This window comes from Triplophysa rosa, linkage group LG6 (assembly GCF_024868665.1).
Source record: "Triplophysa rosa linkage group LG6, Trosa_1v2, whole genome shotgun sequence".
Lineage (NCBI taxonomy): Eukaryota > Metazoa > Chordata > Actinopteri > Cypriniformes > Nemacheilidae > Triplophysa > Triplophysa rosa.
The window spans coordinates 3,720,871-3,739,218 of NC_079895.1; the positions used below are offsets into that span (position 1 = coordinate 3,720,871).

At 38.2% G+C, this 18,348-nt stretch overlaps 1 protein-coding gene across 18 annotated transcripts in view; it reads right to left on the reverse strand.

Annotated features, from left to right (window-relative positions):
- Positions 1-1,312: 1,312 nt before the first annotated feature.
- Positions 1,313-18,348, reverse strand: part of adarb1b (adenosine deaminase RNA specific B1b) — a 199,845-nt gene continuing 182,809 nt past the window's right edge. For all 18 annotated transcript variants that reach the window (XM_057335688.1, XM_057335684.1, XM_057335677.1 and 15 more), the window contains 8 exons: positions 15,819-16,744; positions 12,123-12,237; positions 11,627-11,795; positions 11,054-11,205; positions 10,205-10,373; positions 7,123-7,304; positions 4,961-5,139; positions 1,313-4,689 (listed from right to left, as the gene is read on the reverse strand). In XM_057335688.1, coding sequence (XP_057191671.1) covers positions 4,513-4,689; positions 4,961-5,139; positions 7,123-7,304; positions 10,205-10,373; positions 11,054-11,205; positions 11,627-11,795; positions 12,123-12,237; positions 15,819-16,744 — 2,069 coding nt within the window. In that variant the 3' untranslated portion in view covers positions 1,313-4,512. The remainder of the gene's footprint in view (positions 4,690-4,960; positions 5,140-7,122; positions 7,305-10,204; positions 10,374-11,053; positions 11,206-11,626; positions 11,796-12,122; positions 12,238-15,818; positions 16,745-18,348) is intronic.

The window sequence follows — 18,348 nt, forward strand, 5'->3', positions numbered from 1 at the left end:
CGGAGGAGATACTGTACATTCACCTGCAGGGATGAAAATCATAGATTGATAAAAATTAGGAGAAAGTTTTACAACATGTCGTCGTCGTCGTCCTGAAAATACCTCGAGAAACTTTCCAGGTGCTTCAGGAGAGGTTTTCTTTGTCTTGACAGGTGCTCTGCCTGCAGCTGCCGGGACAGCAGAATTTCTGACAGCAAACAGTCTTGTGTACGTCAGCACCTACACAAGACTGTGTCGTCTCTCTGGATGGATCATAGGAATTACACGGGAGTCTGTTGTTATTTTACAGTGTACTAGGACATTTCAGTAACACATTGGTTTCTACACATGGAGACTTTCCAGAGCAACGATATATTTCATATAAACAGATGTTCCATCACCTAACCCTGACCCTCACACAAATCTTTGTGTAATAAACCGGAGTATAAATTTTCATTTTACATTTCTGCATTTTGGCAGATGCTTTTATCCAAGGTATACATTTTTTTTCCATGCAGCAGGTGTGTTCCCAAGTTTTTTTTAAATATATTTCGTAGTTATTACAAAATTAAGAGACCATTTCAAATTTTCATGTAATCTGCATTTCTGCATTGTGGTCATTCCAGTTCAGCGACTGTTGAATTTTAATCAAATCAAACCTCAGGACAGGAGTGACATGAAGTCATCCAACAGCAAATGTGCAAGACGTATGAAAATTGTGATAAAAAATTACATAAAAATAGTTTTTGAATATTTCCTAAATACATGTACAAATATTACTGTATTGCTTAAGTGAACATGAACTTCTTTTCATTGCAGTATTTGAAGTCTAAAACACACAGAGCATCTGTTTTTCTGTTACTTTGACCTGTTTCTCCAGCTTTCATTTTCTGCAAATAGATACAATATATTTATTTAAAATTTGGGAGAATTGTTTTTCGTTTTTCACAGAATGAAACAAAAATGATCATTTTACCTAAACACATACCTATAAATAGTAAATTCAGAAATGGTCTCTTAATTTTTTCCTACGGCTGTATTTCTGATTCCATTGTGCATATTATGCTGCCCATTTTCAATAAAAATTTCTCTAAAGCACTTTTCAATGTGCATCACTGCAAAGCAGCTGTACATTTTGACACAGAAAACAGAAAAGTTAAATAATAATATATAGTAAAGAAACTAATGTAGGCAGTACACAATGCAGTACGAATCACAAAAATATATATATTTTTATATAGAATTTAACTTGTAGTCGTAAAGTACAAGTACAGTACATACATACATACACACACACACACACACACACAAACACAGCCATAGAGTCATGAAAAAACAACACCAATATACAAATGTAAACTAAGATCTTTTTTATTTGTTTTAATTTTTTCCTTCTGTATAGATCTATTTTTGTTCCTGTTTTCTACATACAAGTCCATTTTTAAAGGATGTCGTCATGCTGGGTGCAGCTTCAGTGAAGTAGCTCATGCAGGTGACCCATGTGGATATTACGAAGGACAGGCAAGAACTGGTGCGGACCAAGATTGAGCTGTGTCGGGTCGGCACGCCGCCAGACTCCACTGTACAGTCACCAAATCACAAGACGTTTAGAAACGGACCGGCCAGGACCAGAGGAGACGAAAGTCGGGAATTTTCGCTAACACACGGCTCAGTTTCCGCAACAGAAAACAAACAAAAACAGAATAAAGGTTCCATCTCAGATGGGACCGAGTACATTGTGACATCATCGCTGGCATTCTGTGCCATCTAAACATCTTTCGTAACAGTAGAAGCAGACGGAAGTAAACGTCTGACAGCTGTGAGTCGAAGAGGAAAAAATAGGACGATGCAAAAAAGAAAGAACGACCAAAAATCCCACAAGTCTGCTGTCCTTGAGAAGTCACACACAGAAAAAGGTACTTTTTGCTGAGCCACATTCATGCAGAACTGACTGTGCTCATTAATTTCAGGGCAGTAATCTTTTCCATTAGAGCAAAGGGAGTCAAACCCTACCGTCATTAATCATTACAGTACCATACTGTACATTCCCTGTACGCTTATAGGGGCCCTTCAGAAATACATTAGCGCCCATTCTACAAGGCCACAAGAGCCCTTTTTCCTGCCTTGGTATTTTTTTCTGCACTGAAAAAGACCTTGAACAAAATGCATGTTGTGTTTTAACTTAAGAATGAAACTGTAATACATATGCAAGGAGTCGACTGCGTCAGTATCCGAGGGGGTCGCAATATATTTACAGCAGTACGTCCACGTTTCACAAGAATGCTGAGAATTACGAGCATGTCCGAAAGCCGGTCCTGACTCAACCAACACAAACGTACACAATAAAAAAACATCAGTGAATGAAAGAACACCACTCGAGGCAAAACCGTAAAATGCTGAACAATCGTTGCGACTTTTTCAACTTTAAAAAAGAGTCTCCGTTTGTTTGGATGCTCGAAAGAAAAGTAACATGGACATCTTTGGTGAACATTCCACGGCAATCTCAAAGTCTTTTTGCCTCCACGTCTCTGCAGAACGCCAACTTGGCTCAGCAGCAGGTGCACAGACGAACACACTCGAACAAACACACACACACATACTGCTGGTTTCTTTTAAAAGGTTTAAAATCAACAATTCTGCGAAAGAAACCTGATGTCATCGTGGGGTGTGAAAAGGGAGCACCTTTGACCTATTGATACGCAAAGGCATCATTAACTGTTTTTAGGGTTTTAGGTTATAGTTCACTCCAAAAAAGTCACAATTTCAGACATGCGTGCTATTTTTGGGTGAACTATTACTTAAATACACATTTTTCATCTGTTTTCTGTCAAATCATGATCAAAACAGGTTAGCGTTACTATTGTCTTAAATCCAATTCGGAACATACAGTACTGTATAATACTTCTGGAATGTGAATCCCACCAATTATCCCACCAATTATCAACTTTATGAAAATGATACAGAGAAGAATGTCAGATCTGCAAACAGATCTGCTTTCACGCTTTCTGTAACCTTAACAGGCAAACATGCTGCACCGGATAAGTCATAAATCAAAGAGAGTCTGAGCTATCGGCTCAGTCCCGTACAGCAGAAGTCTCCAAAGGGGAAACCTCATCTTCAAGGACTTTAGTCTTACAGAAGCAGTCTTTGTAGAGGAATGCAGGTCTATGAGGAAAAAAACACGAGGTCTCCGTTCAAACCCGTTTCTCTTCTGCATGCTGAGACGGCTTGCGTCAATAATAAACGTGCATCACTTTTCAGACCATTCCGCCATCTTGAAAACCTTGTATGTATGCCCTGATCTCAGACCTGCGGTGACTAAACGCACAATAAATGTTACAGGAATAGTTCATTATTGACTTACAATAATGCATCTAAATTAACGTGTTTTGTATTTTTCATAGCCTGACAGCCAAATGCTGTCTAAAGTTTCTTCAAAAATGGTTGTTTGCTGTTACACTTTATAATAACAGCATTTAGTTTTGGAACAATGCAGAGGTGATTAAAGGAATAGTTCACCCAAAAAATGCTCCCGGTTGACTTGACCATAGTCGTTTTTATTCTTACTATGGAAAGTCAATGGGTACCATTTTTTGTGTGTGCTATTCCTTTAAATAATGATTTTTGTGTGAACTATTCCTGTAACATAAATGTAAGTCGCATCACACCAGCAGATCCATCAAACCTGCCGTCGGATTTGAACAGCTTATAGTCAATACAGTGTGAAAACAAAATTAAGAAGGGGCTTTTAAAACGGTCCATTTAATTGGCTAGTAATTGTTTTTGCCCAGATAAAGAGCTTTTCTTTCAGCGAGGTCGGAATCCGAGCGATAAACACATACATGCATTTAAAAACGTTTAATAACATCAATGCACTTTGGTTGCATCAATACCAACACCATCTTCCACTTCTGATTCAAAATAAAACTAGGTAGAAATACAATTTCAAGAAATTAAAGTTTCCCGACAAGGTCAAATTGAACTCTATTTCGACTAGAAAGACGGCGTACGCTAAAACTACAGTAAAGTTTTGACTTGTATGTCTATCTAAAGGGACCATGCTATGTAATTATGATTCTTAGATCTGGAATAAAAAATAAAATGTTTTGCATATTAAGGAGAACCATGCTCGAAAAGGTGAGCCAGCATTAGAATAGGCTGGACCAGAAAACCTTCAAAACCGTTTGTGCACAGCTAAAGCCATGTGACATGCGCATTTATGGCATCATGGTTTTTCTCAACCCTCTCACACGAAACAAAAAACAAATTAAAATCAATAAGAATGTTTTTCCAGTTAAAATCGACACGACTTTCCGTCATCTGCAGGCTAATGCCACTAAACAAACACGAATTTAAAAGACAATGTGCTTCTGCAATACAAATAAAATGGCATGAGTTCACACGAAGAGCAAAATGCCAGACGCTAAAGGGTTCTTGGTTTGTCCGAGAACAAACGCCATCACGCATACCCACACTCGCACATCAAGTGAAGTATTAACAGCTGGTTGTTGTCACGTCTTTTGTTTGTTCCCTTCAAGAGTTCAGAGAGAACTGGTCCTGTTCGATGGGTTTTTTTACCCAAGCACCCAGACCCGCTTTGTGAAAGGCTTTGATGAGCGTTTGCTTCGCTGTGTGGTACTCCACGGCCGCTTGTTTGGCTTCGTGGTACGAGCTGGGCTTGGCCACTTTGATGCGCAGGGTCGACGAGAGCTGCGGAGAGATGAGACAATAATCACGCTTAGCTGAAATCATATTCAAAGTCGTTTTTGAAGACTTGATGCATCAAACTCAGTAAACAAATCTTGAGTTGGTCTTCTAGCTTGACCTGCTAAAAAACGCCCCAAATCCCAATATAAAATAAACCAGCCCACCCACCTCAGGCTATTTCAAACGGTTTTATTTTTGAGCAGGGCAAATGGCAGGCAAGGAGATATCTCATTCAACTCTGGAAAATATTGAGAAAGTTCAATATAAACTTTACCTTGGAGTGCAGTCGCACCCAGCGGCTGTACAGGGCGTGCTTACACAGACGAGAAGGTCTGCCCATGTCATCCTTGCCCGTGGTGGCGTTAATGACTTCTAGAGCCTGGTCTCCTACAGTCCAGTTCACACTAAAATTGGGAGCTTTACCCGGCTGCCTCGCCTCAGCGTTACTGATGCCTGCAAACACACAAACCACAGCGGAAAGCTTCAGTCAAAAATGCACACGTCTTAATTTCAATGCTTTGCTATATGAGAGGGGACTGATTCATGGAAATCACATGATTTAGCAAAGGTATTTCTGCACAAATGAAGATAAAAACTATTCGAAAAGGTTCAATATGGCCATTTGATCATATGTGACTTTTTATTCACTGGATTTATTAAACTTGAGAGTTTTGCAACCAATGCATTTCTGAGCAAATTTTCTGAGAAAGTTTTGCTTTTTTAAAGCACTCACAAAAAAGCAAAACCTGGGCCAAGGAAATGTTTCATAGCACAGCAAAGTGTTTTTTTTGCAAACCTTTTTTAATATCGGATAATATGATCTGTACATAACTCCTATGTAAATTTCTCATTTCCATTTTTCTGAACAATGACAATTTTCTATTGTGTTGTGTGTATTGTACATCATTTATTTAATTAATATCGATTAATATTGTCTTCTGTACATAATTCCTATGTAAATTTCTCACTTCCTTCGTTCATGTCATTTTTTTTTAACAATGACAATAAATATTCTATTCTATTCTTATAATAGAATATTCCATTTTTATGCTATAAAAATGCTATAATATTTCACATTTTTACTAGAATCTCCTATGACTTGTTTCCTGAAAATCATCATTTGAATTCTCTAATATATCTATAACAGCTTTTTAGTGTCAGAAACTGCTTAAAAAAACTCAATATTTGTTCAATTACATCAATTACAGACATCCAAAAGAATTCACAAAACCCATATTATCGTGGCATCTACTAAATAAAAACAATGCTATCAGGCAAATTCATTTTGTTTATTTACTGTTTTATCTTTTTTACATAAATAATAAATCATATTTAAAATAGAAGGGTAGGAATGTAGGGAAAAGGTTTGTAACCATTGTAGCTCTTAAGGCAAAATGTTAAACTGATGCAATACCACCACCTTATAGTCAACCAGATTCTAAAATGGATTATTGATGATATTATCATATGTGTTGTATTGAACCGATATCGATAATCAGGGTTATTAATATCACAACTATTGATTTGTGACACCCTTATGATTCTTAATGACAGTTCTGTTGGCCGTATAAGTCTAATATTCTGTGCAGTATAAATGTCTCATTCTTCCACACTTCCTTGTGGACACGAAGACTTAATAATGAGTCTGAAAGAGGAGTTCAGATCATTTATACATTGCAGAAGAGCTCTTCTGTGAGTTAATCTGGTATTCTGAAGCATCGGTAGAGTACCAGGCTGCATTATGCTTCAACCTCCCACAACACATCATCAAATGGAGATTTTCAGCAGTAAGCTGTTAAAAAGAGCAGATTCTCCAAGGAATCTGATGCAACCTCGTGTAATTCTGTGCAGTGTATTTCACACGAGGCAGGACAAGGGCTCTCAAAGTTAAACGACTGGATAACAAAGGGATAGATGCTCAATTGACAGAACTAACTTCATTTTTGAGTAGCATGACCGTATAGCAAATAAGATGATTTTTGTTTGTTTGTTTGTGAGGGTGATCTCTTAATACATTCAAAACCTTAATATTCTTTATTATCAAACAGTTATGTGATAAAAAACATTGTCCTCTGAAGCTGTAGTTTAATGCAGTATGTTAGTATGTCTTAGTAGTTTGGAGTGTAGCTTACTAAGCCAAATGAATAACAAACAGTTTGTCCATATCATTGCAGAGGAAGCTACTAATGCCAGGCTATAAAAAGATATCATTTTCCACAGAGCAAATGAGAGAAATGAGCCGGGCATCTGGGATTCAGGTACCGGATAAACACGCCACCCGTGCGAGACTGAAATTGAGAAAATTCCCATAATTCATCACCAGTGCAGGGAATTGAAGGTGAGAGAGGAAAACTGCCCATCCAGCAAATGATAATATAATTGGACATCAGTGGCACTTGTGAAAGATTTGGGAATGGGTGGTTGATGCTCTCTCACCGCTGAGCAGGGGCCGGTTGAGCGAGAATTGCTGGGGCAGGTCTTCAATGTCAGCGATCCGCTGGTACATGGCTCGGGAGAGATGATCAGCGTGATACAGGCTGCCCAGAATGATGCTGGAGAAGTAGAGGGGCTCGGTGAAGTAGCTCATGAGAGAGCCCTGGATGCCCACCACATTCCATCTGCAGAAAGACACAACAGAGCTGTAAGTCTCAACAATAGTAGCGTTTCATTTTTAAGATATTCCTATTTTTTTTACTTTTTGTATTCACACACAAATACATGGTTTGTTGCATTATAGTGTGCACTTTGCATTGATTTCTCTCTGTGACCCACGTCTAGATTCTGACCCACCAGCAGACACTACATCGGTTATACCGTCTGTGTAATGAATTATTTATTCATCTATACCTGAAGCCCTTTCTGAACTCTTGACATAATGATGCATGCTTTCCCATCCTGATTTCACATGTTTTATCTAAAACGTTTCGAAAATTACTACGAAAATGTGTGTGTACAAGGCAATCAGGAAAGCACATGAAATGAGTTACACGATCGGTGAGATCCCCAGGCTGTGCATGTGAGAAAAGCAATCTGGCCGGCAGCCCGTATGTGAATGATTTCCAAACGCCAAAGATATAAAAAAACTCAACAATAGCGGATGAATTCTTTCATTAGTGCGGTTCTTTCATAGCTTCTCATGTGTCTTCACATCTCACAGTCGGAGTCTCACATCTCTGCAGAACACAATCAAAAGGCCTAATCAAGCCCAAATCTGCTGGCCAAAACACCTGCTGTAGAAACCACACTCAAGTGATTGAAGCGTTCATCCTCAGCCTGACCAATCAGCTGCCTCCAACACCCAACCAACTTTTACTAATGGTAATACAACTAGTTTTCAGAATCCATACATGGGTTTTTAGTTTAAAACAACCAGTCATGGGAAGCTTAATTTGCCATATTTTGTATTATTGATGGCTGTTTTAGAGTTCTAGATATCAAAGCTGCAATCTGTAACCTCTTGCAGCTTTGATATACACCTCTCTCGCCATCTCTATTATTGAAACATTTATTATTAGATGAATATTTTATTATTAGAAGCTAACGGTTGTGAATCATGGTAAGGTAAAAAGAAAAAACACATAGGGCAGTGAAACGATTAATCGCAATTAATCGCATGCAGAATAAAAGTTTGTGTTTACATAATATACTGTACGTCTGTGCATATAAATTTTGCATTTATAAACACATACACATACATGTATACATATTAAGGAAATATTTATCTATATTTACCAATAATATATATATTTTTTTATATTTATATTTTCTAAAATATATGCATGTTTTAATAAATACAAAATTAATATGCACAGTACACAGACATATACTGTGTGTAAACAAACTTTTATTCTGGACGTGATGAATCGCGATTAATCGTAAACTTTTAAACTTTTTATTATTTTTAACACAAATGAATTAATATTTATTGTGTATTGTAATATTAATATTATTATGAAATGATATGATGATTAATGATTAATGAATAATAATAAAACAAAAACCATTGTTATTATTATCGTTAACATAATTTATTAATTTTACAATATTTATATTTTTGTTACAAATAATAAAAAGTCAAATCCTAAAGACACAATGGGTTTTTATTTTGTTATATAGATTTCGTTCATTGTAAATTCAATTCAATCCTAATTAAGAAAAGCAGGAAAAAATTTGAAATTCAACAAAGGTCAAATCATCACATTAGACTTCAACTAAATACATGTATTAATAATATATAGCAACTGAAAACTGACATTTTCTGCTATTTCAGTTAAATAAACTGTATTTTTGGAGCTACTCCCATGAATATGGATTGACACGATTCACAGGGATATCCACCACCTCCTGTGTATCGCAGATAAAGACTTAAATCTTGTCACCCAGAGCAGGTACTGCATCTCCTAAACCAGGGTCAGTTTTCATCAACACACCAGTCATTGATCTCTGTTAATGGGCAGCTTTCCCTTGACTGAGGGATGCAAACATCAGTTTAGCTGCCAATGAGCATTTCAGATCGTCTCTGAGCAACACATCAACCAACCCAGAGCTGACTAAACACTGTTTTACACTGAAAACAAACAATTCAGTATCAAAGTGACATGATCAATCTAACGAACTTACAGATAACACAAAAGCACATACGCTATTCATTACATTCACAGCATTTGATGAGGTGCGGGGCATGCATAGAAAAACATCAATTTATGAGTTAGTGTCATCATCTGTTCACCATCGTGTCGTTCAAAACCTTTTGTGGAACACAAAGAAGATATTTTGATAAATGCCTCAGTGGATCTGTGTCCATACAATGGAGGTCAATACGGGCCGATGTTGTTTGGTTAGCAACGTTCTCCGAAATATCTTCTTTTGTGTTCTGCAGAAGAAAGAAAGTCATACGGGTTTGAAATGCTGGTTTTTGTGTGTGCGCGGGGGGTGAGCACAGGTCTTAATAAGAAAGACAGGACCTGTCTCTCTGCTCACAGCTGTCTCTGACACCTCCTTATCTCTGCGCTCACAGCTGCCGGGTGGCAAAGACAGACGGCATCGCCATATTGACCCCACAGCATAACTGAAAGCCACTTAATATGGCCTTCTTCCTATTTAACTAGGGTCGGAAAATGGAGTTGTGAACTCGTGCATCAAAAGCTCTGAAAAGCTTTTATTCTATTAGTGACAAAGCGGTGATGGTTTAAATGTTTACCTTATGCTGTAAAATTAACCAGAAGGACAAATCATTTAAATGAACTGTCCATTATTGTTTCATTATTATTGCTATTTGTGACCCAGTCTGTAACAACCCAGCTAAAGTCATTTTCTGTGATGTACTGTTCTCTACATAAAATGGTCCTACATAATGTAAAGAATATTCTGTGAAAGTATAACTTTGATATTGACTGAGTAAATCCATGTCAAAGATTGAAATCATAATGAAAATACTGGTTGATGCTTTTTATGTCATAATCCGATTGTGAGGCCTTGTTTTCACAGGAAGGGTCATCGTTTTTAAATCAGGAACTACCTCGCAATTTTGTCACTGCATGACATGGTGAGCAGTCGCTCCCCCTGAAGAACGCCGTCCCACGTCTGTATGGTGTTACTGGAGCGAACCGGTATGGTCCCCTCTCCAGACTCAATCTTGGTCCTCAGTTGGCCTCTTGCCTTTCTGTTCGGGTGTCTGTCTCCCTGGTCTACAATCAACCAAAAAACATACGCAGGTCATTGTTTGCTTTTTCAATTTACTGCAATTATAATTATGAAAGAATGAGATTGTAAATAAACACTGAGCTCTTATGGCAATCATTTCGAGAAGCGTTAATCAGCAACAGATTTAGCAACAGTGTTCGTGTTTTAATTCAGCATTCACGGGTTTGCAAAGATCACACAGTAGGTTCACTCCCAGAGAACACACATATTGATTAAAATGTAATGGACTGAATGCACTGTACGTCGCTTTGGATAAAAGTGCCTGGCAAATGAATATGTGTAAAAATATAAATATTTAATTAACTTACAACACTAACATACAGAAGAGTTAATGTGTTGTCGTGGTGGTTTCGATTAATCAGTAAAATAATTGTGCGGCTGATGCACAGCGGCTAAACGCAGAATGATTTAAACACGACACTCGAGAGCAAAATTAATCAAACAACAAAGTTCGCTAATTAAAAACGCTGATGAAATTTGTTTTGAAATGCAGTTGAATGAAAAGACCTGATCATAAGAGCCATTCTGATCTTAACAGAATTCAGCTATAAGGTTTTGATCATTCGTTTCTAACAAGGATTTGATCAAATAAAGTCCACATCCAGATGAGATCATTTCTAGAAGCATTAAAAGATTGAATAGTTTAGGATAATTCCCCGCTCACCCTCCACGCCCGCCTCGTGAGGCGAGAAGATCCGAGCATCTCCACAGGGTGACGTGCTGATGTAGAGATGAAACTGGACATTGTCTTTCAGCCGGTAGCTGCGTTTCTCACACTGTGTAAATATGGACTTCTGGTACTCCTCTTTATTGTTGCTAAATTGAACAGTACAAAAAATGTATACATTTTTCAAAGGATTCAATTATTTAAAATAGTTTATATCAATAAGATGTTAAGTTAGTTTAGAAATCGAATATTCTTTTGAAGGCTTCAGATGCTTAAAGCTGCAATCTGTAACTTAAAAATAAATAAATATCAGCCATTGAGCAAATATACTTAAAACAGGTGCTTAAAACATTCTCCTTACCCCTATTACGGTAAACTTAAAATAATGAGTTATAATTTGAGCTTCTGGGTTCAGTTTCACTTTGACGTCATTTCACTAACATACGTAAGGGCGTAAAGTAATCAGCATGTTTCAAAGAGATAGCGATATATTCGGAAAAGTTACAGATTGCAGTTTTAATTAAAAATATAACATTGTCACACTGTAACTGACCATCGGCACTGTCTCACCTTAGGAAGTGCTCCAGCTGCATGTACAGATACCTGATGAGGGAACGTCGAGCAATGATTTCAGCGTGACAATCGTTCAGCGCCAGGCCGCGGTCGCTCATGTACTCGCCGTTTATACACTTGGTTCCCGTCGAGACGCAGATGACCTGAGCATCTTTGACGTCAGTGCCTGAGAGGAATCAAACCAGGGCGGAGTATGAAATAAACTCACTAACTCGCATGTCCTTTCTGAAGTCTATACAGGTTGCAAGATTATCATCCATCTATTGACGATATTACTATTATTTTGCACAATGCAGAGTCTTTGTCTCTCATTACTTTTAATAAAAATGGTAAATTCAGAACAATAGCTTTTGCTGTGGTGTTGTATATTCAGTATCAACACAGCCTGATATCCATATCAACAGATGAATGCATACAGTCAAGAATAGTTTGAAATGTTTTCGCGTCAGTGTTTTTTAAGAAACTGCATTCTTATTTTGGTTTTCAATTCTACCTGTTGTCATGACAACTCCAGCCAGAACTTTCCGGCGTGCATGCGGAGAGGTGAAGTTGTCAGTCAGCTCGCTGAATTTGTCCACAACTAGACGGGAAACAGCATCTGCAAGAACCTGGTAAAGATCAGACAGCGGTCAGATTTCACACAAAACAAGGACAAGAAAACTACAACAATTCGTCTCGGATACGTCAACATGCAGGCATAAGTATACATGTAGAAACTAAACGACTACATTCAATATATGAAAAAAAACCAAGAAAAACTGACTGAATTTAATTTAACAAAACATTTTTGGTCTGTCTGTTTATGATTCTCTGTGCATTTTATGTTTGTAAATTGTTTTTTAAAGGAAACAAGTTTAGGGTCACTTATAGACTCTTTTCCATACAGTATTTTACAAATTATCAAAATACCGTTTTGAATTTATAGATGGTTTCAGCAGAAAAAATGATTACGTATTCGTGGCCCAAACTTAACTTGGACCTCCTCAAAAAATCGAGTAGTTTTAATTCGTTTAAAACTATTAATTTACATATTAAATAAAATATAAATATAAACTAATAGAATATAAATTAAATATAAATTAAATTGTTAACCAAAACACAGACCAGAATTTAATTTCGAGCCAGGCGTGTGCGTCCGATGAAACAGTCTACCGAAATGTACTTCTGTCAAATTTTATCAAACAACTTCTTGGCGTTGTAACCCTGAGAGGGTCCTACTGGCAGCTTTCCTTCTTTAGTCAAGCCAAGTCATCTATTTATTAAATAAATGTTTTATTTTCCATTGAAATCCATACGCAGCAGTACTGTATATAGACTTTGAATGGCCAGAACACCACGTTCAAGCTCAATTTATTGTTAAAAATAAGACCATGACTACAGGCGAATGTTGGTCAGAATTGACTGTAGACCTCAGATTCACCTTTCACTGCTGCGGTATAATATCAATATTTTATTGAAACTCTCCTCGAGCACCTCAGACATTTCAACACTGCCCTGATAATATGCTGGAAAATGATCACGCCAGAGAGAAAGCGATGGCCCAGTGAGCACGAATTACAGACATTAGGGCTGACATTACTTCACAAATACTTCAGTGAGCCGGTCACAGACGGCTAATGGGAGTTTGAAACGGAGCACACACACAACGTTTGATCACACAGAGAAATTTCTCATCGTACGGAAGGATCCGTTTGTTTTTATTTGCCAATAGAGACAGCTGACAAGTGATGCATGAGCTAACTAGAAAACTATTTAAACAAAAAACATATTTTTAATGGCCTCCCACTGTATAAAAATATACACGGTGCAATAGCAAAAACAAGTCAAACGGAAGAGATTTTGCTACAGTATAACGTGAGATATATTTGCGATTAATGAGCAGAAAAAATAGCTTTATCATCTTATATACCATTGATGTCTGTCTGTATCGCTACACAAAACCAAAAATAGCCCGACTGAAACCATCAGTCGACCAAAAACGAAAGTCTATTTATCTTGTCACCATCTGTTTAAAACAAACACCTACACAATCCCTATTGACGACATGTTAAATATGTGGATATCAGATTAGAGATGGATAATGGGGTTCTGCATTCAATACGATGTATCCGTCACACAGACAGACAGCCCGAGAGCTATCAGCAAAACATAACATCGACAGACCTGCTCTTAGTGGACAGGTAGCGGGCGGTTTGAAACAAAATGTCTTGTTTTGACACGGTTCAGAGGAAGATGTTAATTAAGATTGGACAGGACCGGCTTTATCTCAAAAACTGGATTAAGAGGATTTTTGGAAATGTGTAAATAGACGTCTTTACAAACAAACGCCAGGCTTTTGGTCTTCTTGGCACACTGTTAAGAATGGACGATACTAAATATTCACAATATACGTATTTATACCGTACCGTGACATAGCAAAACATTAGAAAACTGTTAATAATATGTGACCCTGGACCACAAAACCAGTCATAAACATTGTGCGGGTCAAAATTATCGATTTTTCTTTTATGCCAAAAAAATTAAGATATTAAATAAAGATCATGCTCCCTGAAGATATTTTGTAAATTCCCTACCGTAAATATATAAAAACATAATTTTTTATATAGTAATAAGTGCTATATAAATGTAATTAATTATAATTATTATTAATATGCTATGCTAAGGACTTCATTTGGACAACTTTCAAGGCGATTTTTTCAGTATCCGTTTAGCGTCGGGTCCTGATCACACCGTTGGCGGTGCTTCTGCGCTAACAACCGGCTGCCTGTACATTATCCCTTACTTATTAATATTTATATTTTACTATAAAATTGCATAAAAAATATGTATTTACATTGTTCGTTTTTGCCGTTTTTGTCGTCACATCATAGGGCGCATGTACGATATATTTGTCAACTACCCATTTACAACTTGAAAGGGATGAATTCATGTACTTTTCACTCAAATGTTATGTTTATTAAAAACTAAAAGACAGATTTATATACTTGCTTTAGAACTGATTTTGGTTTATTTGCCAACAGAAAAGTATTTTATGTCTTTAAAGTTCTATAGCCCATTGTAATTTTAAATGTACTTAAAAAAACCTTTTAAGATATTTCGGAGCAAACACACATGAAAAATGGTCTAAACACGCACGCACGCACAGTCTCGCACATTTTGCTTAGTCTTACTTTTAATCTAAACTTGAATCTTGATATCTGTTTCAATGATCTGCTGGCTTTGAATATCATGTTATAAAGACTTGAAGAAGAACCTCTGATAAACTTGCTCAGAAACAGCAATCAAACGCTATGAGATGTGAAGGGAGGATTTGATCTGATATACATCAGATGACTGTGGGTAGATTAGGTCGCAGTATATGCGTTTGTAAACGCGTAGTTCAACATGACAGCAGCACCTTTTGGAGACTTTATAACTTTTTGGAACGATTTATTGCTTTGTAATGGAACCTGCTTGTATTACATTTATCATTTGAGGCCTGCATGACTTCAGGCAATGAACAAACTTTCCTGACCATTACTGTACTGCTACATAGACATTAATTATTCATGCATCTTTCAAAAACTCTTTAAAAAATAAATATGGTCTTTAGGTAGTTCACACAGCAGGACATGGTGTATTGTTTTAATTTACTGGTCAATGGATTTATGCATCAGAGGGAGTCATCTTAAGACGCTGTCACATGTAGTCGTTTGTTTTTCAGCTCATTTCCTTTCTCACACTAGATTCACACAGGGCATCTGCGTTGACGCTTCTCATTTACTTTGAATAGGTGACGTCATGCGTTGCCGATCTGAATTGTGGGTCCGTCGCGTCACTGGCGTTGCTCACGGCAGAAGTTGAACATTTTCCACTTTTCAAGCGCCAATGAAAGCATCAGCCAATGAGATCACCGTATGCAAATACCCTAGCCAACTGCATTCACGCAAGGTCGGAGAACAGATGTGTTGTGGTTTAAAGAGATTGGCTGTTGTCACTATTAACGCCAGACACGACCTCCGTCAAGCGTTGACGCCGATGCCCTGTGTGAATCACGCGTTACTCATGTTGGTCCAAAACTGTAATAACTATCTCCTGTGATCACCAAAACCCTTTCATAGTAAGGAAAAATGCTATGTTTGTAAATTGCACAAAAGAAAGAGTACAGAAAAGATTTTTTTCTTTTGACAATTTGGTGTGGATATCTTACCTGTGGCAGATGCAGCTGTAAGCCCTCACTAGGAATGGGTTGACGGGACGGCGTCTGATCCAGCTGCATGTTGAAGAGAGCAGACAGAGCCGCCTGGGCAGCCCTGGCTTTAGCCAGTTTCTTATTCCTGCCCGAGCCCTCGAACGTCTGCGAGTCCACGGTCACTGCCATCACAAAGTTCTTAGCGTGGCTCTCGCCGCTCTCTGACACAAACTCATACTTGAGGCCCGGCCGAAGCTCGTTGAGGATCATGACCGGGTTCTTGCCGCTGGACGAGGAGGTGAAGGAGGGAGGAGGAAGGGGTGCCTGCACGAGACTGTTAGTACCCAGCGCCTGGGGCAAGGGATACTCTCCCAGCGGGTTTAAGGAGCCGTTGCCGTTGGAGCCCAGAAAAAACGCTTCCTCGGGCAGTGTCGGCGTCTCAAAGCCGTTGAAGAGCATGTCGGGGAAGTCAGCCTGGTCGGAGGTGAAATCCGTGTTGACGGTGAGAGTACGGCCCATGGCCAGATGAGCCTCGGACGCGTTGGGGAACTGCACGAAGGAACGCAGGGCCTTCTCGGCGGCGTTCAGCTTGGCCTTTTTCTTGGTGGGGCCCGAGCCCTCGAACAGCTGACCGTTAACCTCGACGGTCATGACAAAGACGGGAGCGTGGACTGGACCGGTCTGCGAGAGCAGCTTGTACTGTAAGCCCGGTTTGATTTCGTTCAGCTGCATCAGGGCGTTCTTGGGCAAAACCGGCCCTGGCGTTTTTTTACGTTTCTTTGGTCTGAATTTGGAATGCGCGTGGCCATTGTTACCCTCCTCCAGGGGGCGCTTGCGACCCCCTCCTCCACCTCCATTGGGGAGCTGTTCGACCAGGCCGACTCCTTCCTTAGAAGACACGTTGTCCAGGTTGCGGTTTTCCTTTACGTCGGTGCTGCATGAACCTGCGGTGCCCAGAAAGAGTAACTTACAACGCCTTCGTTGCAGGATCTTGTAAATGTAAAATTTATAGATTCCTTTATCTTTCTTTGTAACCGAACAAGTGATGTGTGTTTCTTGTTTGTGCCGATGATAGATTTTAGACTAATTTTGTGAAATATCATTATAGCGAGGCTGACTGCACAAAACAAAGCTATTAATATAATTAAGACCATGGGGTATAACGTCTAAATGATCATAATCATCAAATTCATTTCGAGTACAGTTTGAGTGTTCATTTTGCATGCGATGGCTTGTGCAATTAAAGTGAAATCAATCATCTCATTGGTAAGTCAAGACAAAAGACATAGGAATGGAGTGCAAAATTTTGATTTAAAACTAAGGCAATATCTAAATTAGGCTCTTGCATTTAAGGTCTCTCCATTCAATTTGTAATTATATAGAGGGACCCTAAATATGCTAATACAATTAGTTTAACTTGTATTACATTTTTTAGCCCATGTACAAAAAGGTGCACTTTAATACTATATAATAATAAAATAAATTTGGTTACACTTTATTTTACGGTGCCCGTGTTACAGTGCAAGTATACATGTAAGTAGTGAGTAATAAAAAGTAACTACATGTACTTACTATAGGGTTAGGGTCAGGATTAGGATTAGGGTTTGGTTCAGGGTTAGTTACATGTAATTATGCATAATTTATAGTAAATACATGTAACGGGCACCGTAAAATAAAGTGTTACCATAAATTTAAATGTACTTACATTTTCACATATTACTTTTGTACTTGATACACAAAAAAATAGTTTTTAGTACTTTTTAAGATAGATTAAAGATCTAAGTGTACTCAACCGTGCTATTTTCAGACACCATGATATTTTTGGTATATTAAGTACAACATTAATATGCGACAATGGAGCAAAGTACATTATGGAAGCGTACTTAGTGTTATTAGTGCATAGCACTTTTTAGCCATTTGTCATTATTGGCTAAGCACGAGCTAAAATAAATGTCTTTTTTGTTTTTGATTTTTTAAAGCTGAATTTCCCAAAATCACGTCAAAACAGGAACTAAATGAAAAATTCCATTTTTGTGGAAAAAGGCTTAATTTCATGGAAGAAACACATCCTAACCGTTCTAACATGTAGGCTTTTCTTTGGATTTGGGGTGAAATACGACCTAGACATGTTTGAATGACATTAAACCTTTAGGGTCAGATATGTTTTGTATTGAAACACACATCATAACGTCCTGTTGACAAAGCTGACGGAACTTTGGCTAAATTTCCATTTATAACATCCTTCAGCAAAAGCTCGCTAGGTTACTGCTTTCAGTGCTCAGGCAGAGAGAAAAGCGTCCATGAACAGAGAGGGACACAGTTAGAGCTCTCTGTAAACAGCAGGAGTAACAGGAGGGAGGAGGGAGGGAGGAGGTGCAGGGCAGGAGGAAGAAAAGAGGAAGATATCTGAGAGGAGAGAAAGCTGAGTGATCGAGATCCGAGGGGAGGGTCAGGGAGACAAGAAAGAGTCAGAGGGAGATGAAAAAGAGAGAGAGAGAGAGAGAGAGAGAGAGAGAAAGCGAGAGAGAGAGAGAGAGAGAGAGAGAGA